Raw genomic sequence first — 14,475 nt, forward strand, 5'->3', positions numbered from 1 at the left:
GCTGCCCTACAAAATTACGAGTTACAGAATGCCTTGCACACCATTACAGACATTGTCCGCACCAGCAGCTTCCTGGAGCCCTCTGTGTAGGCAGAGTGAGGGACGGCAGCCTCCTTCTGTTATTGCAACAATATGGATGATCCAAAAATTTCTGATATGGGAAAAGTTTTTGCAAAGAGGGAAGTTTTATAAACTGGAATCAGGGAGATTTAGGTTAGCCTTTCTAACTGTAATGTTAGCTCAGCATTGGAATAGATTACCTAGGAAGACTGTACTCTGTATGGCTGAAGGTTTTTTTAAGAGCAGGTGAGGCAAATTTTTCTTATAAATCCGTTATATATTCTTCTTTTGGGACCAGGGGATGCACTAGATGTCCTCTTGAGGTGCTTCCTATCCTATTTTCTGTGGTTCTGGGAGCATATAGTACCTCTTATGGGATTTGGTCCAGTGTTGGAAGTAAGGGTGGAGCGCAAGTTTTCTCTAAGATGAAATTATGTGTGGGTTTCTAAAGGGAATGGAGCCCACACGTTGCTGATGTGGCAGGACAAGCTTGCTTCTTGTTTTGGTTTATAATGATGAAAAGATGTTTCTCCAATAATTGTAGGAGCAAAGCAGTTGCACTACTGAATTAGTGAGACACTCCCACAGCCGAAACAGAAATCCCAAGAAACAGTAGTGAGATAGAACTGGACACGTCACGAGACAGCCGTCACCCTTGGAAGAATCCACTTCAGTAAGATTTGTCCATAGAGTCCTAAAACTTGTGCGTTGCTGGCATCGCCTACATCATGCCCACAAAAGAACTTACGAAAACTAAACCAAGCAAACTGTACACCACGCAGAAGGAAGGGCAGGGTGGCATCTTAGAGACTAACTGCCTCCTAGAAACAAACTTTTGGGGGTGGGAGCCAACTTTGTCAAATGCTAGTAGGCTGTCACCCAGGAAAGCTTATTGAATCAGTTAGTCTATAAAGTACCATGCTGCCCTGCCTTCTACCTGGCTTCAGACTAAAACTGCGAACTACCTCTCTCTATTTTACAACATAGTACGAGTAAAACAGGGGAGATGAGGGTGCTCTGAAATGGAAGAGAAGTTATTAGGTTAATATGTGCTCAGATGATCCCACACTAAGAAGGCAAAAGCTCTTACAGTCCCTATTGCTGCAACATGGGGGGAAATTACTTGGTTTGACCTTGTGTGTAAAATTAGGACCCTCCAGCCATGTACCTGAGAGATTTCCAAGCACCAGCAGGACTTCCAGCACACCTCAGTGAAAGCTTCCACCTTAGCTGTGGCCAATATCTAATGTGTTAGAGAAAGCTAGAACAGCTGGATAGGCATCTGACTGGGGTCATCTGACCCCCACACTCTTTCCTGCCTAGGCAGGGGGTTGGACTCGAAGATCTGCTGAGGTCCCTTCTGACCCTCGCATCTATGAATCTATGAAAAGGTCCTGTCCCCTCCAGGAACTTGTAAGCATTCAGGAGAGGGAAAGGGCTTTATGACCCTTAACGGCACCCAATAGCTTGAAGCATAAAATAGCCAGATACCTCTACAAAGAGACAGGGGAGGTAAAGTCAAAAAGTAAGACATAGGAAATAATCTTTCTACTGTATTCAACACTGGAGCTTGTAATTACTTGAATTCACATATCACGTGTACAGATTACTGATCCAGGAACATGCTTGTCACTCTCCATCTTGAAGCAGTTTAGCTTCTTTACCCTTACAGCACTTTGGAAGAACATGTTGAAATCTTTTGTTTAATAGCTAGAAACCTTTTAAAAATGTCCAGTCTAAATCTGTTATTAAACCATTTTAATCCTTTTGAACATGTACCAGTAACATTCTCTACCTTTTAAAGCAAGGGTGGGCAAAATGCGGCCCATGGGCTGCATGTGGCCCATCAGGCCATTCTATCTGGCCCACGGGGCCCCTAAAAAATTTACAAAATTAATATTTATCTGCCCCTGGCTGCCTGTCATGCAGCCCTTGATGGCTTGCCAAAACTCAGTAAGCGGCCCTCCGCCCAAAATAATTGCCCACCCCTGTTTTAAACAGTCCTTTTTCCCTTCCTAATATTCGTTGCAATAACATATTTATAAGAAGTAATATCTCCCCTTAGCCTGTGTTTTGCTAAGCTAAACATTTAGGACAAGTTAGCTGAATCTCAGCCCATAAAAGATATTGGGTGGTAAGGGAATGAAGAATGTGTCCAGTGTAAATTAATCTTTTCTTGAACATGGGTTACCAGACGTTTACAAAATCCCATATTTTTTCACATATAGCACACTCCCAAATAAAATACAAACCTTGCTTTTGAAAGGCAAAACGAAGAAAAAAAGATCTTTCCTTGTGAGCCTCTGTTGGGGAGGAGAGGACATATCCACAGTCAGAAGCTAGGAAGTCCAGCATGCAGCACCGGCAGCTTTACTTTTGCTTTTGCCATGCCAAGACTTAAGTGGCAAAAATTCCTGTTACTGTATTTCCTTGATTATAATGTGTACCCCAATTTCTAGCAGCTGAATTTTGAAAAAAGGTGCGTGTTTTGTGCAAGGAAATATGGTATTTTACATGCCGTCTTAGCAATGCCTTGTACAGTGTTTTTATTGCTTCTGGTCCCTATCAAAGATATCTGTCCTAATACACCCTAGACTTGCTGCATACTTTTTCACAGCTCTAGCACAGTGGTGGTTCATGATCATCCTATAGTCAACCAGTATTCTCAGGTCCCTTCCTTCCTCCGTTGGCTTGATCTTATGAGCCCTTGTTTTATAACAATTCTGACTAAAGCGCACAACTTTGCCCATAATTTTACTAAACTTCATACCCCTTTTAATGCTTCACTTCAGAAGGTAATCTGATTTTTCCTGTATCCAGTCCCTACCATATTGACAATACCTCCAAGCTTTGTGTCATTCACAGATTTCATAAGCACACATTTGGTTTCTGCATCAAGATCTCTGATAAAAATGTTGAACAGGATGGGTCCCGGGAAGACATCTAATCATAGCTCTCCAGGCTGATTACTTTCCAGACAAATACCATACCAAACCTTCTACAAATGTCCAGTCAAATTCCCCTGTTTGTCACCTTACCTTGGTGGGCAAATTTGTAAGGAGCCTGGAGAGAATTAATGCACGAGGGGAACTTTTGCATTGAACTGCTTTAATGAAAACAAATCTATTTCTCAACAGGCGTAACAGCCTATTTGACCAAGATCTGACTTCTCACACACCTGAGATGTTAGTAGGAGAAGACTGTGCATTTGTGATATAACTAAAGTGAAAGCTTTAATACAATCTCCATGATCCAATTGGCATGGGAACTGATTAGTGGATGTTTCTAAATCTGGTGAAAACCTTGAAGAATCTCTTCATTAAATACTAAATGCATTTCACAGAGGTTCTTGCGGTCTTCAGAATTAAGCTAGAACAGTTGTGGAGTCAGCAGAAACATCAGTACTCACACATTTTATCTTCAATCTCTTGAAAAGATTGTTTTTCTCTGTTTTGTGGTTTCACTTCTTTTCAGCCTCCCTTGATTGTGGCCATGAATTGACCTTTCTCTCTTATTCTGAGAAATGACTTCTTTGTTCATACATTTCTGTTATCTGACAAAGTTTGAACCATGAAACATGACAATTATAGACAGTAAGTTCATCTTTCCAAGACAAATTGTATGTCATACAGAATGACACTTGATTGGCTGGGATATTCACCATCTCTCTTTGAAGGAGCGCAGCTCCCTTTGACATAGGAAGTTGCTGTACACTGAGAACGAAAGCTGGTCAGAAATCTTTGTATTGAAATGTTTTTTACAGTGACTGATACTATTTTCATCAAAATAAAACTATTTACAAACAAGTCCGTTCCAACAAAAAAATCATTTAAATAGAAATAAAAAGTGGTTTACTAATATTGAAATATTCTGTTTCAACATCTTGTAACAGTATTTTGATTTTGCACTTCTATATGATTTTTCAAAATGAAATTGTTTTTACACATTTAAAAAAGTTTAAAAAGATAAATTGGAACAAAAGTGTTCCATTGTATTGATTGATTCTATTTTAATAGCCCCAAAATAATCTTGGCAGAATTTTTTTCTAGGATTTTAAGTTTTGGAATAGAAAAAGATTGAAATCACAAACTTTTTATGAAATGGAAATTAGACTCCTGTCTAACTCTGTTTATCATTTTGGAGCAAGAAAATTTTTCAGCAGAAGTTCATCAGGAATGAATGAGAGTAGAGGGGGGTTTACTCTACCTTTGTTGGTTTGGTTGAGGAAGGAAATGCAGTGGACATGACAGACTTCAGTAGAGCTTTTGATAAAGCTCCATGTGACATTTTCATAAGTAAATGGGAGAAATTCCAGAGGGGTTTGTTCTGGCTTTCATACCATTTCACATTTTCATCGATTATTTGGATGCAAGAATTGAGAGCTTACTGATCAAGTTTGCAGATGACAGAAAACATGAGGGTTGTAATACGTTGGGGGGCAGGGATTAGAATTTAAAAAAAGGATCTTAATAAATTACAGAAGTGGACTATAGATGACAACATGAAATCCAATAGAGACAAAAACATAAGAAATGAAAGCCAAATGCTTAACACAGAATTGGAGCTAACTGACTAGCCAGTAACTCTGCTGAGAAGGATTTTGTGGGGTCATGATGTATCACAAACTCAGCGTGAGTTGGCAATATGCTGCTGCTTCTGGAAAAAAAAATGACGCAAATGCAATCTGCTGCACCAACAGAAGAATTGTATGCAAAACATAGGAGGTGATAGTGTCATTATGCTCAGTGCTGGTTAGGCCTCAGCAACAGTATTAAGCCAAGTTCTGGGCACCACATTTTAAGGAGGATGTAAAGAAGCTGGAGAAGATACTAAGTCAAATGTCAAAGATGTTAAAAGGGTTGAATACAAGTCATATGAAGGCATTTGAAAGAACTAGGTATGTTTAGCCTGGAGGAGCGGGATGTAAGGGGAGACGGGACAGCAGGCTGCTGTAAAGAGTGGGTTAAAGAATTGTTTCCCCTTGCCACAGAAGGTTGGACATGAAGCAATGGGTTTAAACTGCAGCAAAACAAATTTAGATTTAATCTCAGGAAAGGTGTCCTAACTGGACAATGAAAAAAATTACCTAGGTGAAAGATTTTCAAGAGGAGGCAGATGGTGTCTGTGTCAGGTTGCTTAAGGACAGGGAGTCCTGTATCTGTACAGGGCATTAGGCTAGATCAGGACAGTCCCACTTCTGGATGGTGGGGGCGGGGGAGGGGGGACAGACCCCAGCATTCCCCATACTGTGCGGACAGTTCATCTCCCTCCTACCATGTGGGCAGTGTGGCTCCCCCCCCCAACCATGTGCATAGCTCATCTCTCCTCTGCCATGTGCACAGCCTGGAAAGCTTGACCTTTTACTGCTATGCATGCATAGTGTGTACAGTGCGTACAGTACAGTACAGACTCACTTGCATGTGTGCATGGCTTTCCTTTTGCAGCATGGGCAGCCTGGATTTCCCCCCCTGCATGTGCAACACCCTTCTACCACCCTGTTCCACCTCAGTCCACCCAGGAGTAGAGGCAGGAATCAGAAGCCAGAGGAGGGAGGGGGAGCCTTGTCATGCCAGCTACCAAAGCTTGTATTCACCAAGGGCAAGTCATACCTGGCCAACCTGATTGCTTTCTGTGATGAGATAATTGGCTCTGTGGATGCAGGGAAAGCAGTGGACATGATATATCTTGACTTTAACAAGGCTTTCGATACCATCTCCCATGGTATTGAGCCGAGGAAGTATGGGTTGGATGAATGGACTGTAAGATGGGTAGAAAGCTGGCTAGATTGTTGGGCTCAATGGCTCACTGTCTAGTCAGCAGCCAGTATCAAGTAGTCAGTCCTGGGGCTGGTTTTGTTCAATATCTTCATTAGTGGTCTGGAAGACGGGATGGAGTGCAGCCTCAGCAAGTTCGTGGATGACACCAAGCTGGGGGGTGTAGTAGATACGTTGGAGGGTAGGGCTGGGATTCAGAGTGACTTGGTTCTCACATGTTTCTGGGCAAGAATATTTCCTGTCCTGTCTACAACAATACTTCAACCCTACTAAATATATTAGCACATTTCAGAATATTATCTAGTATAGACTATTATTTTAATTTTAGTTAGATTCTAATGGCCCAGTTGTCCCATCATACATGCAAAGTTTCCGCTAGACGTCTTACAGGTATTCAAGGGCAGGTTGACCTTAAAAGTTCTCGGCATATAATTTAAGTCATATTAAGCTCACAGAATACAACAGTTTGAGAAAACACTCAATAATGGCTCAGTCATTTCCAGATTGCTGCTTCTTGTTCCACTCACAAGCATTTGTAACCTAGATACCATTTTTAAGCATATCCTCAAAAGCATGTGGAGTGGATTTTAGTCTGTCTTAGGAGCATGAGTAATTGGAGGGAGAAAGTCAATGCAAATGTATTCCTATAGTATTTAAATGCTCAAATATTTAGAACCGGGAAATGAATGAAGTCTGTTCCTGCCTCGGAAACAGTCTTGCAGAAATCAGTGTAAATGTAAACAAGTAACAATTAGCCCAAAGGCCATGATATTCACTACTGAAATGTCAGGAATGAAGAGTTCAGCAATTATTCTGTTTCTCTTCTCTGCATGTTACCAGAAGGTTACTGATAAATACAAGAGAGCTCAGAGAGCAACAACAAAAAGTATGTAGGAGAAGGGATTGATTTAAAAGAGTTTAAAAGCTTAAAAGAGTGAAGTACATGCAATCAGGCTAATAGGACCTTAAAAACAACTAAAACCAGTAGAGCATTTTTCAACAGAATGATGGTTTGAGATAGAAAATGCTGATTTGTTGAAACCAAAACAGTTAATGGAAACATTAGATTTGACAGAAAATTCTTGCAGTCAAAGACAGAATTTCCCATCCCAAAACAACCAATAGCTCGTTGATTAAGGCACTTACCTAAGATGAACAGGTGAACCCAAACCTCCGACACTTGCTATAGCTACTAAAATGATTGTCCCTGCCTTTCTCATTGCAAAAAACTTCAAACTTTTTCACAATAAGGAATTTTGTCTTCCAGCCAGACCCAAAGAGAACATAACAGCATGTCCTACTTGATGGGCAAAATGAAACATCAGCTGGAAGAATGAGAGATTAAAATTTAAAAGTATGGGATGAAAATGTCAGAAGAACTTCCAGACTCGAGATGTGTTAGCCTGTAGAATAATCTCCAACATGGAAAAGGTGAAAGCCCCTTTCTTGGGGCTTTTAAAGCTAGATTGGATAAACCACCAAAAAATGGCTGTTAGGGAACAAGTGCATTTGCTGGGAGAGGGACAGGATAATCATTTCAAAAGGACAACTAGGCCCAGTCTGGAAAAGTTCATAGCTTGCAGTTCTTCACTGTGAGAATGCAAAATTCCTCCCTGCAAAGCCCCTAATAAAGGAGATGAGATAGTTTAGGGCTTGGAGCAGGAGGCAGCTACTCTTGTGTTCTGTCCTAAACTTCTGTGCGACTTGGGGCAAATAATACCTCTGACTTGATCTGTTCGTGGAAACCAGGTAATGTGTCTACCTGTAATAACAGGGGACTTAGTGATCCAGGAGGTTCCAGCCATCCCTGTATTTCTGTGCTTCAGTTTATCCATATATGAAATAGGTGTTATATCTCCACTTACCAGTGTCACAGGAGCAAGAGGAGGCTTCAGTCAATCAATGATTGTGAAGTTCTTTGAGTGTCTCTAAGTGCTGAGCTATGTGAAGGTTTCTTGTTGAGAACAATAGGCTATACAAGATGGCACCACTGGCAGTCTCAGTGATCATGGCTGATGGACCAAAAGATTTAGTTACCAGGACTTGCATTATGCAAGCAGCATTTGCCATCCTGACCTGCAGCCTGGATTCGTCTCCTGAGTGTAGGCTCTTCTTTCAAAGAAGTGAGTAGAGCTGACTGCTTTAAAGCACGGCTGGGGGTGTTCTGACCATGTCCCTTATTGGCTCTAGCCCTTACAAGCTCAGTTCTGCATCTATAAAATGTTATCTGTGCCTAGCAGCAGTTGTGAGAAAAGGCTCCAGGAAACAAAAGGCACTCAAAAGGGCAATCTTACAGGTTAAAAGAGGACAAAAGTTTAATTTAATGTAAAAGAATTTTATTAAGCCTGTGAGTGACAGGCATGAAGACCTTATGGTATATTTGGGGAACAAATGGGAAACAGTTTGAGCAGTCTTGTTATTAAGGTTAGGGACAGACATTCAAAAAGCCTGAGCCTGAATTGATTCAATCTTTGCAGGTTAGTCTAACATGGCTAGGCATCACTTTGTAACTGCACAGACATCCCAGAAATGCCTGCACATGCCTGCAGTGGCTCAGACTAGAAGCTGGAGGGTGCTAGAGCAGCCCTCCCTTCCCTCGGACAGGGCTGAGCTGGGGGGGGGGGGGGGGGTGGCCAGGCCCCGGCAGGACACACTGATTAGCCCAGCGGGGAATTGATAACAGTGTTTATCACCCCCCTAACTCAGTATTTATCACCCTATTAAGAAAACAACAGAAGGATATTATCAGCTACCTGCTGATTCTACCTGTTGATTCAGCATGGACCGTAGCCACCATGTGGTCTGTTAGCTAATACATAGACACCTCACCGCAAAGGAGAGGGGAATTCCTGCTTAGCAGGGAGGTTGGGGGGCGGGGGGCAATAGCCTTCAGTCCCTGAGGGGCAGCCTGGCTGTGGAGCAGAGAGCCCCACCGAGCCCAAAGAGCATGCCAGGATGCTGAGGTAGTCTGGTATATCTTAAACCAGGAAGGGGTCTGGGGCAGTCATTGCATAAACCGGTTTGACCCAAAACAGTTAAGTCTGATAGTCCATTCAACCAGGTTTATCTCAAACTGGTTTCAGCCATCCTCAAACTGGTTTCTGTGCACTGAACCTCTGTTCTGTTACAAGTTTAAACTAGTTTCTGATCACTTAAACCAGTTTATGTGTGATGTCTGTCCCTAGCCTAAGGGTATGCTTGGACCACAGGAGGGATGCACAGGTGTCAGAGCATATCATTTACTCAGAAGAACCTTCATCCATGATGGCAGTGGGAGAGAGATTTTGCTTACTTGTCAGAGACAAAGGTGACTTTGCAAGTGTGGAAACTAGAAGGAATAAAGCTTTTTGGGAAAAGAATACACTAAGTAGGAACTAAGCAAGGCCACCAATGATATGGATCACCTTTGGTTTTATTTTGTGGATGTGTAACATTGTGAACATAGAATGACTCTGACCACCTCTTTGAACTTGAGGAAAGACTCACTGACTAGAAGACTGAAAAGCAGAAAAAATGGTGACCCGTAGTATGCTGGGGGTGTGGGGGGGGGGAGAGTTATTCACTCTGGCTGTGAAAAACAATGATGGCCACTGGGAAATACGGGGGAGACAGTGAACATTCATAATTTGCTTTTTCCAAATGAAGCCTCTTAATAACCTGTAACTTTGGCAATGGACAAACTGCCTCAGTGTGGCACAACATTAACTGGGCTTGACTGTCTGGTAACTTATAGTGTCTTTGCCCTCTAGCCTCACCTGCGCTGGACTAGCTCTTCTCAGGCAGTCTCCTCTTAGCTGCGATGGTGAAAGCTGATGCCAAGAGGGTCGGTTCCTTCACTGATTTGTTTTTTTCCCTCTCTTGTAGGTTTCAACTCTCTTGTAGGAGGAGTAATGGGATTTTCTATCCTTCTCAGTGCAGAAGTTTTTAAACACAATGCTTCTGTTTGGTACCTGGATGGCAGTATAGGAGTCCTAATTGGACTTACAATACTCGCCTATGGAATCAAGTGAGTTAAGCTTCTTATGTTTCCTTCTGTTCTGTCAGCAACCATCTTTATGCAACACATGATTGTACATGTTACCTGTTTTGCATCTTAATGAACACAAGTGTTCTTCATCTGGCGTGTGTGTGCCGATGCACACTGTTGGTAGTTCACCAATTCCCTTGGACCTTGTTGCTTGGCAGCTCTCATCACATTATGACAGGTCTTGTAAAATTATTGGAGTCAATGATGCGTGAAAGAAGTTGTTAATTCTCTGGTAAGTAGCTCATGCACAAGTGGATGTGAGCTGGAGGGTAGCTAGCTTCAAGGACAAGAAGTGATGATATCGCTGTGAGGTTATGTGGCAGGCAGAACAGAGGGCAAGATCTTATTTTACCTATTAGGCACCTAAGTGGACTTAGACACCCACGGGATATCCTATTCCACTCTGCTGGAGTTCCTGAAAAATTGTTGCTATTTTTCCCCTTTTTCCTCTTTGCTGCTCTTTTTACGAGGCTAAGGATGACTGTGTGTTACAAAAGTAGATCAAGTAATGGATTTTAAAGGACTTGAGCAGGGGGGGATAGTGGCATTTAGGTGTCTAATGGTAGAGGAGAATCTGATCCAGAGGCTCTAGCTACAAAAAAGACAACCAGGAGGTAAAGGAGAGTCTCTGTACCAATGCCATGAACAGCTCGTCTCTCTGGAATATTTGGACAAAATATTCCCAGACTTTTTTTTTTAATTGATGAATTGTTAGAATTTGAAGAACAAAACGATGTCAAACCTAATTTTGCAGTGGAAATAGAACAGAGAAATGAAATAGAGACCTTTCCTGTAATTTAATTACATTTCGCTCTTAACATAAATTCTGCTGGTAGGTATTTGCTGTACCCAACATACCAGCTTTGACAATGGTTTGTTCAAGAATAATAAGCCTTGTCAGAGTTTTATACAACTCCTCTGAAATAAATCTTGGAACTTCAGACAGTAGCTGTCAACACTAAGACAGAGTTGGGTGGGTGGGAGCTTAAAAAAGAGCTAGGCCATATTGTACGAATTAGAGGAAAGTCAAGAAAAAAAAAAAGGAAAATATTTTAGGAGTTAAAAAAAAAATAAAAATCTTATTTTAGCTAAAATCCCTTTTGTATGTGTGATCCTCTGGATCTGAGATACTTCAAACACTGCCACAGTTCCTGGGCAGAATTTCCTCCCAAATATTTTGATGACATTTCTAAGCCCATCTTGGTGTGAAATTATAGGAGGGTGTCACTCATAGTTGTTCCATAATTAAGACTAGAACTGTATTTAAATAACAAACTTAATATTGGCCTCCCATTAACTCTACAGAATATATCAGTGTGTATACCCAAAGATCAGAGCTGAAATTCTTTCCAACCCTATTGAAATTAAATGAAATCTTGACATCAATTTCATTGTTCAGCTGTAAAGAATTGCAAACCTCTTTACAAACATTTTTTAAAGTTTTTAAAGTTTTTTTAAGTAGGCTTTTCCCCATCTCCTACTTCATAGCCAAAAAAGGAATGGAGGTGGAGACCTATGAGCCATTTGAATGGACTCCAGATTGCTGGGCAGTAGATCTTGGCAAAAAGGATCTTTGCTGAGATGTGGCCCAACAGCTATATTTTTTTAAATTCTGGTGACTAAGCTGATTGTACTGAGAAGTGCTGCCCTTGCCATTTTCTCTCCTCTATGGTAAAGGGTTTTTTCGAAGCAGAGGGCAGTAAACACTGGATCCCCTTCCAGGCTGTCAGGGAGATCCCTGACCTTGGCTGAACCAGAATTCTTCTAGGTAACTCCTGCTGCAGCACTGCCTCCTTTTTGCACCCCTCCATCCCAGCACCGAGCTATGGGGTTTGCTTTAGCTAGCTCTTTGTATTTAAATTTTCTAAATTGCAGGGAAGCACCCCTGGTATTTCACAGACTTCGGAGGAAGACTCCCTGCTCCTTATGCCTCCCTGTAGCTTGGTATTGTCTCTAGGCTGGGGTCCTTCAGATCAGCACTGAAAAGATGATGAGATCTGATGACACCTCCTGTGCTCTCCCCCTGCAACTCTACTAAAGTTACTTGTGCTTTCCTTTGCAGGCTGCTTATCGATATGGTCCCTCGCGTCAGGCAAACGCGCCACTATGAAATGTTTGAATGAAGATGAATCCCCTCTCCGCTGTAAAGACTGTAAACTGTAGTATCATATGTTTTGGCAAGTGGAGCCAATGGTCTTTTACTGAATATGCAGTTTGTTTCCCGTTGTATATTTTCTTTTAACGTTTGTTTTAATGGGAAATCTCTCTGTATAACAGGCAAATGTGCACACTGCTTACAACTCAACAAAACAGCAGCATTTTCCTTTCAAGTATGCTATTGAATCCTGTGACAGTAGACAATGTACACGGTTTGCAGTTCTAAACCAGCTGCTGTATTCTGCGTTCCAGAGTGAAATCGTTCCTACCGATGTGTGTAAATAAGAGGTGCCAATTTTTTTTTTTTTTAAATGTTAGCCCAGACTTGTGCTGTAACTTTGAATTACAGCCATTGCTAACCTCTTCAGCTAACCACTAAAGGTTGTATTATGTAGATTATGGACACTAAAAAGTGTGTAGCTTAAAGCACTGAAATAATATGATTTTTTTTCTCTCAACCCCTTTTGATTTAAGAGAATGGATTTCACTGGAAAGAAATAACACAAACCCTACACGTTTTGTTATCAGAAAGTTTAATATAAAATCTGAACCTCATGCCTTTTCAAGGGCAAATTCTATTTTTAAGAAGTAACACACAGCATAATGCCTTGCATGGTCCAAACAAGCCAATGGTATTACTGTACAAACAAAAGCCAAAAAGAAACCTAAAGAGGAAAACTTGTTTGAGAAACGTAGTCCTCAAGCTTTTACTGTATTATACACAGATATACCAGTGTGTGTGACTATGTGGTTGCTCTGTAGTCTGATGATGGTACAGCAGTGATGACTTCCAATTGGTGGTGAGATTATAGATCTATCTGTTAGATTTAGATTATTCTGTAAAACATTGTTCACCTTCCACCATACATTCTTATGTATTTCTTAGTATCCTGCTATAATACACAAGAATCATGATGTATAATCAATAAAATCATTATCTATTTTATACAGTACCTGTAATTAAAACTAGAACCAAAATTAAAACAAAGTCTTCCTGTATAAGAGCCCATTAAACTTGATTCTCTGGCTACTGCCACCTACTTCATACTTTGTACATTTCAAGGTGCATGGAAAAGTGAGTCAAAATTGTGACCTTCTGTTGGTTTCCAAGTGGATTAAAAAAAAATCAGCCGTCTTGTTCTGACCTGTATGATCGTACCACGTCAAGCACAGGGAGCTCATGTGGGGTCTGGAACTGCATGCATGAGAGCTGATGTACTGTCAGTAAAGACCATGATAAAGAGAAGGCTATTTCATTCTGGCTGAAGTGTTATCTTCTATGTCATATGTGCAGGGCAAGATGATGTGATTTTGGGACTGGGGATCAGATCTCAATTCTGCCCTTTCTACTTTTCACGATCCCAGGCTACCCTTACACTTGCAAGTTGAAAGCTGGTTGCCCACAGGTCCAGGGCAGCTGATTGTCTGCCCTGGCTTGGATTGCACCCAGGGCTGGTTCAAGACTGGTCAGAGCCAAAAAAAAAAATCAACTAATTGTTGGCCCCAGCCCTGTACCTGCCACATGTTCAATTTAAGGTACCATACAAGCCTACCATAAAAATGTTTTTACATTATATATACATTCTATGTAGAACATTTTTATGGCTGGTTTACCATTTTATGGCATATTAATTGCAGCATAAATGTAATGTGGAGAAGGGGCTCGTTTCTTCCAGGGAAAACAGCGGGAGGGCTTGTCCACCAGTGAGAGATCCTGGAAAAGGGGCACAGAGAAGAGGCTATGAGACTTCCTAGCTTTTCCACTCACTGTAGTTTAATCCAACTTGGAGCAGTCTTCATCTAGTGGCTCTTCCCCTTGCAAAATGGGTGGCTCAGTGATGGATATATAAAGTAATGTAATAGGGGACAGATGCATGAAAGTGCTAGTAGCTCCTGGCCATGTTTCTGTAGGTCCTACAGTGTAGAAAATTTGGAAAGGGTCAGTGGAAGAAGCAAGTGAACTTCAGTCATTTCTGCCTCTTTCCTCGTTTTGACACTTGATTTGAACGCATCTGTAATGGTTCATTCATCTCCTCTGGTTTAACATGTATGCTTATACCCATGCAGTTTAGCAATAAAGTGAAAAATTGTATACCCAAGTAAAACAACCCACTGCCAGAGGAATCTAGTTTATATTTTTCTATTGCTTCCTTTGGTGCTATATGGACAACAGATAGGGTGGAAATTTATTTTTTTAACCATTAAATACATTTCTTTCGCTAGCATCTAGTTAATGTTATTGAATTGGTGTCAAGTCAGGACTTGTACAGTGTTTTCTAGGCACTAAGGAATAAGCAGTATTAGAACAGCAATAGCAAAAATTCAAGAACAAAGATTCAAATTCAAAATCAAGCCCATAATTTGACTGATACCATGAAATACAGTGTTCACTTCCCTTGTGATGCACAATTGTTGACAGAACAAGTATTAGGTAAGAGAACATACTGGACAAAATTC

General features: G+C 41.2%; 1 protein-coding gene across 1 annotated transcript in view; it reads left to right on the top strand.

Annotated features, from left to right (window-relative positions):
• The window catches only part of TMEM163 (transmembrane protein 163), a 218,410-nt gene extending 205,258 nt beyond the window's left edge, over positions 1-13,152 (top strand). Inside the window, exons 7-8 of the mRNA XM_006258108.4 lie at positions 9,699-9,840; positions 11,924-13,152. Coding sequence (XP_006258170.2) covers positions 9,699-9,840; positions 11,924-11,984 — 203 coding nt within the window. The 3' untranslated portion in view covers positions 11,985-13,152. The remainder of the gene's footprint in view (positions 1-9,698; positions 9,841-11,923) is intronic.
• Positions 13,153-14,475: the final 1,323 nt, after the last annotated feature.

The sequence above is a fragment of the Alligator mississippiensis genome, chromosome 4 (genome assembly GCF_030867095.1).
Source record: "Alligator mississippiensis isolate rAllMis1 chromosome 4, rAllMis1, whole genome shotgun sequence".
Taxonomy (NCBI): domain Eukaryota; kingdom Metazoa; phylum Chordata; order Crocodylia; family Alligatoridae; genus Alligator; species Alligator mississippiensis.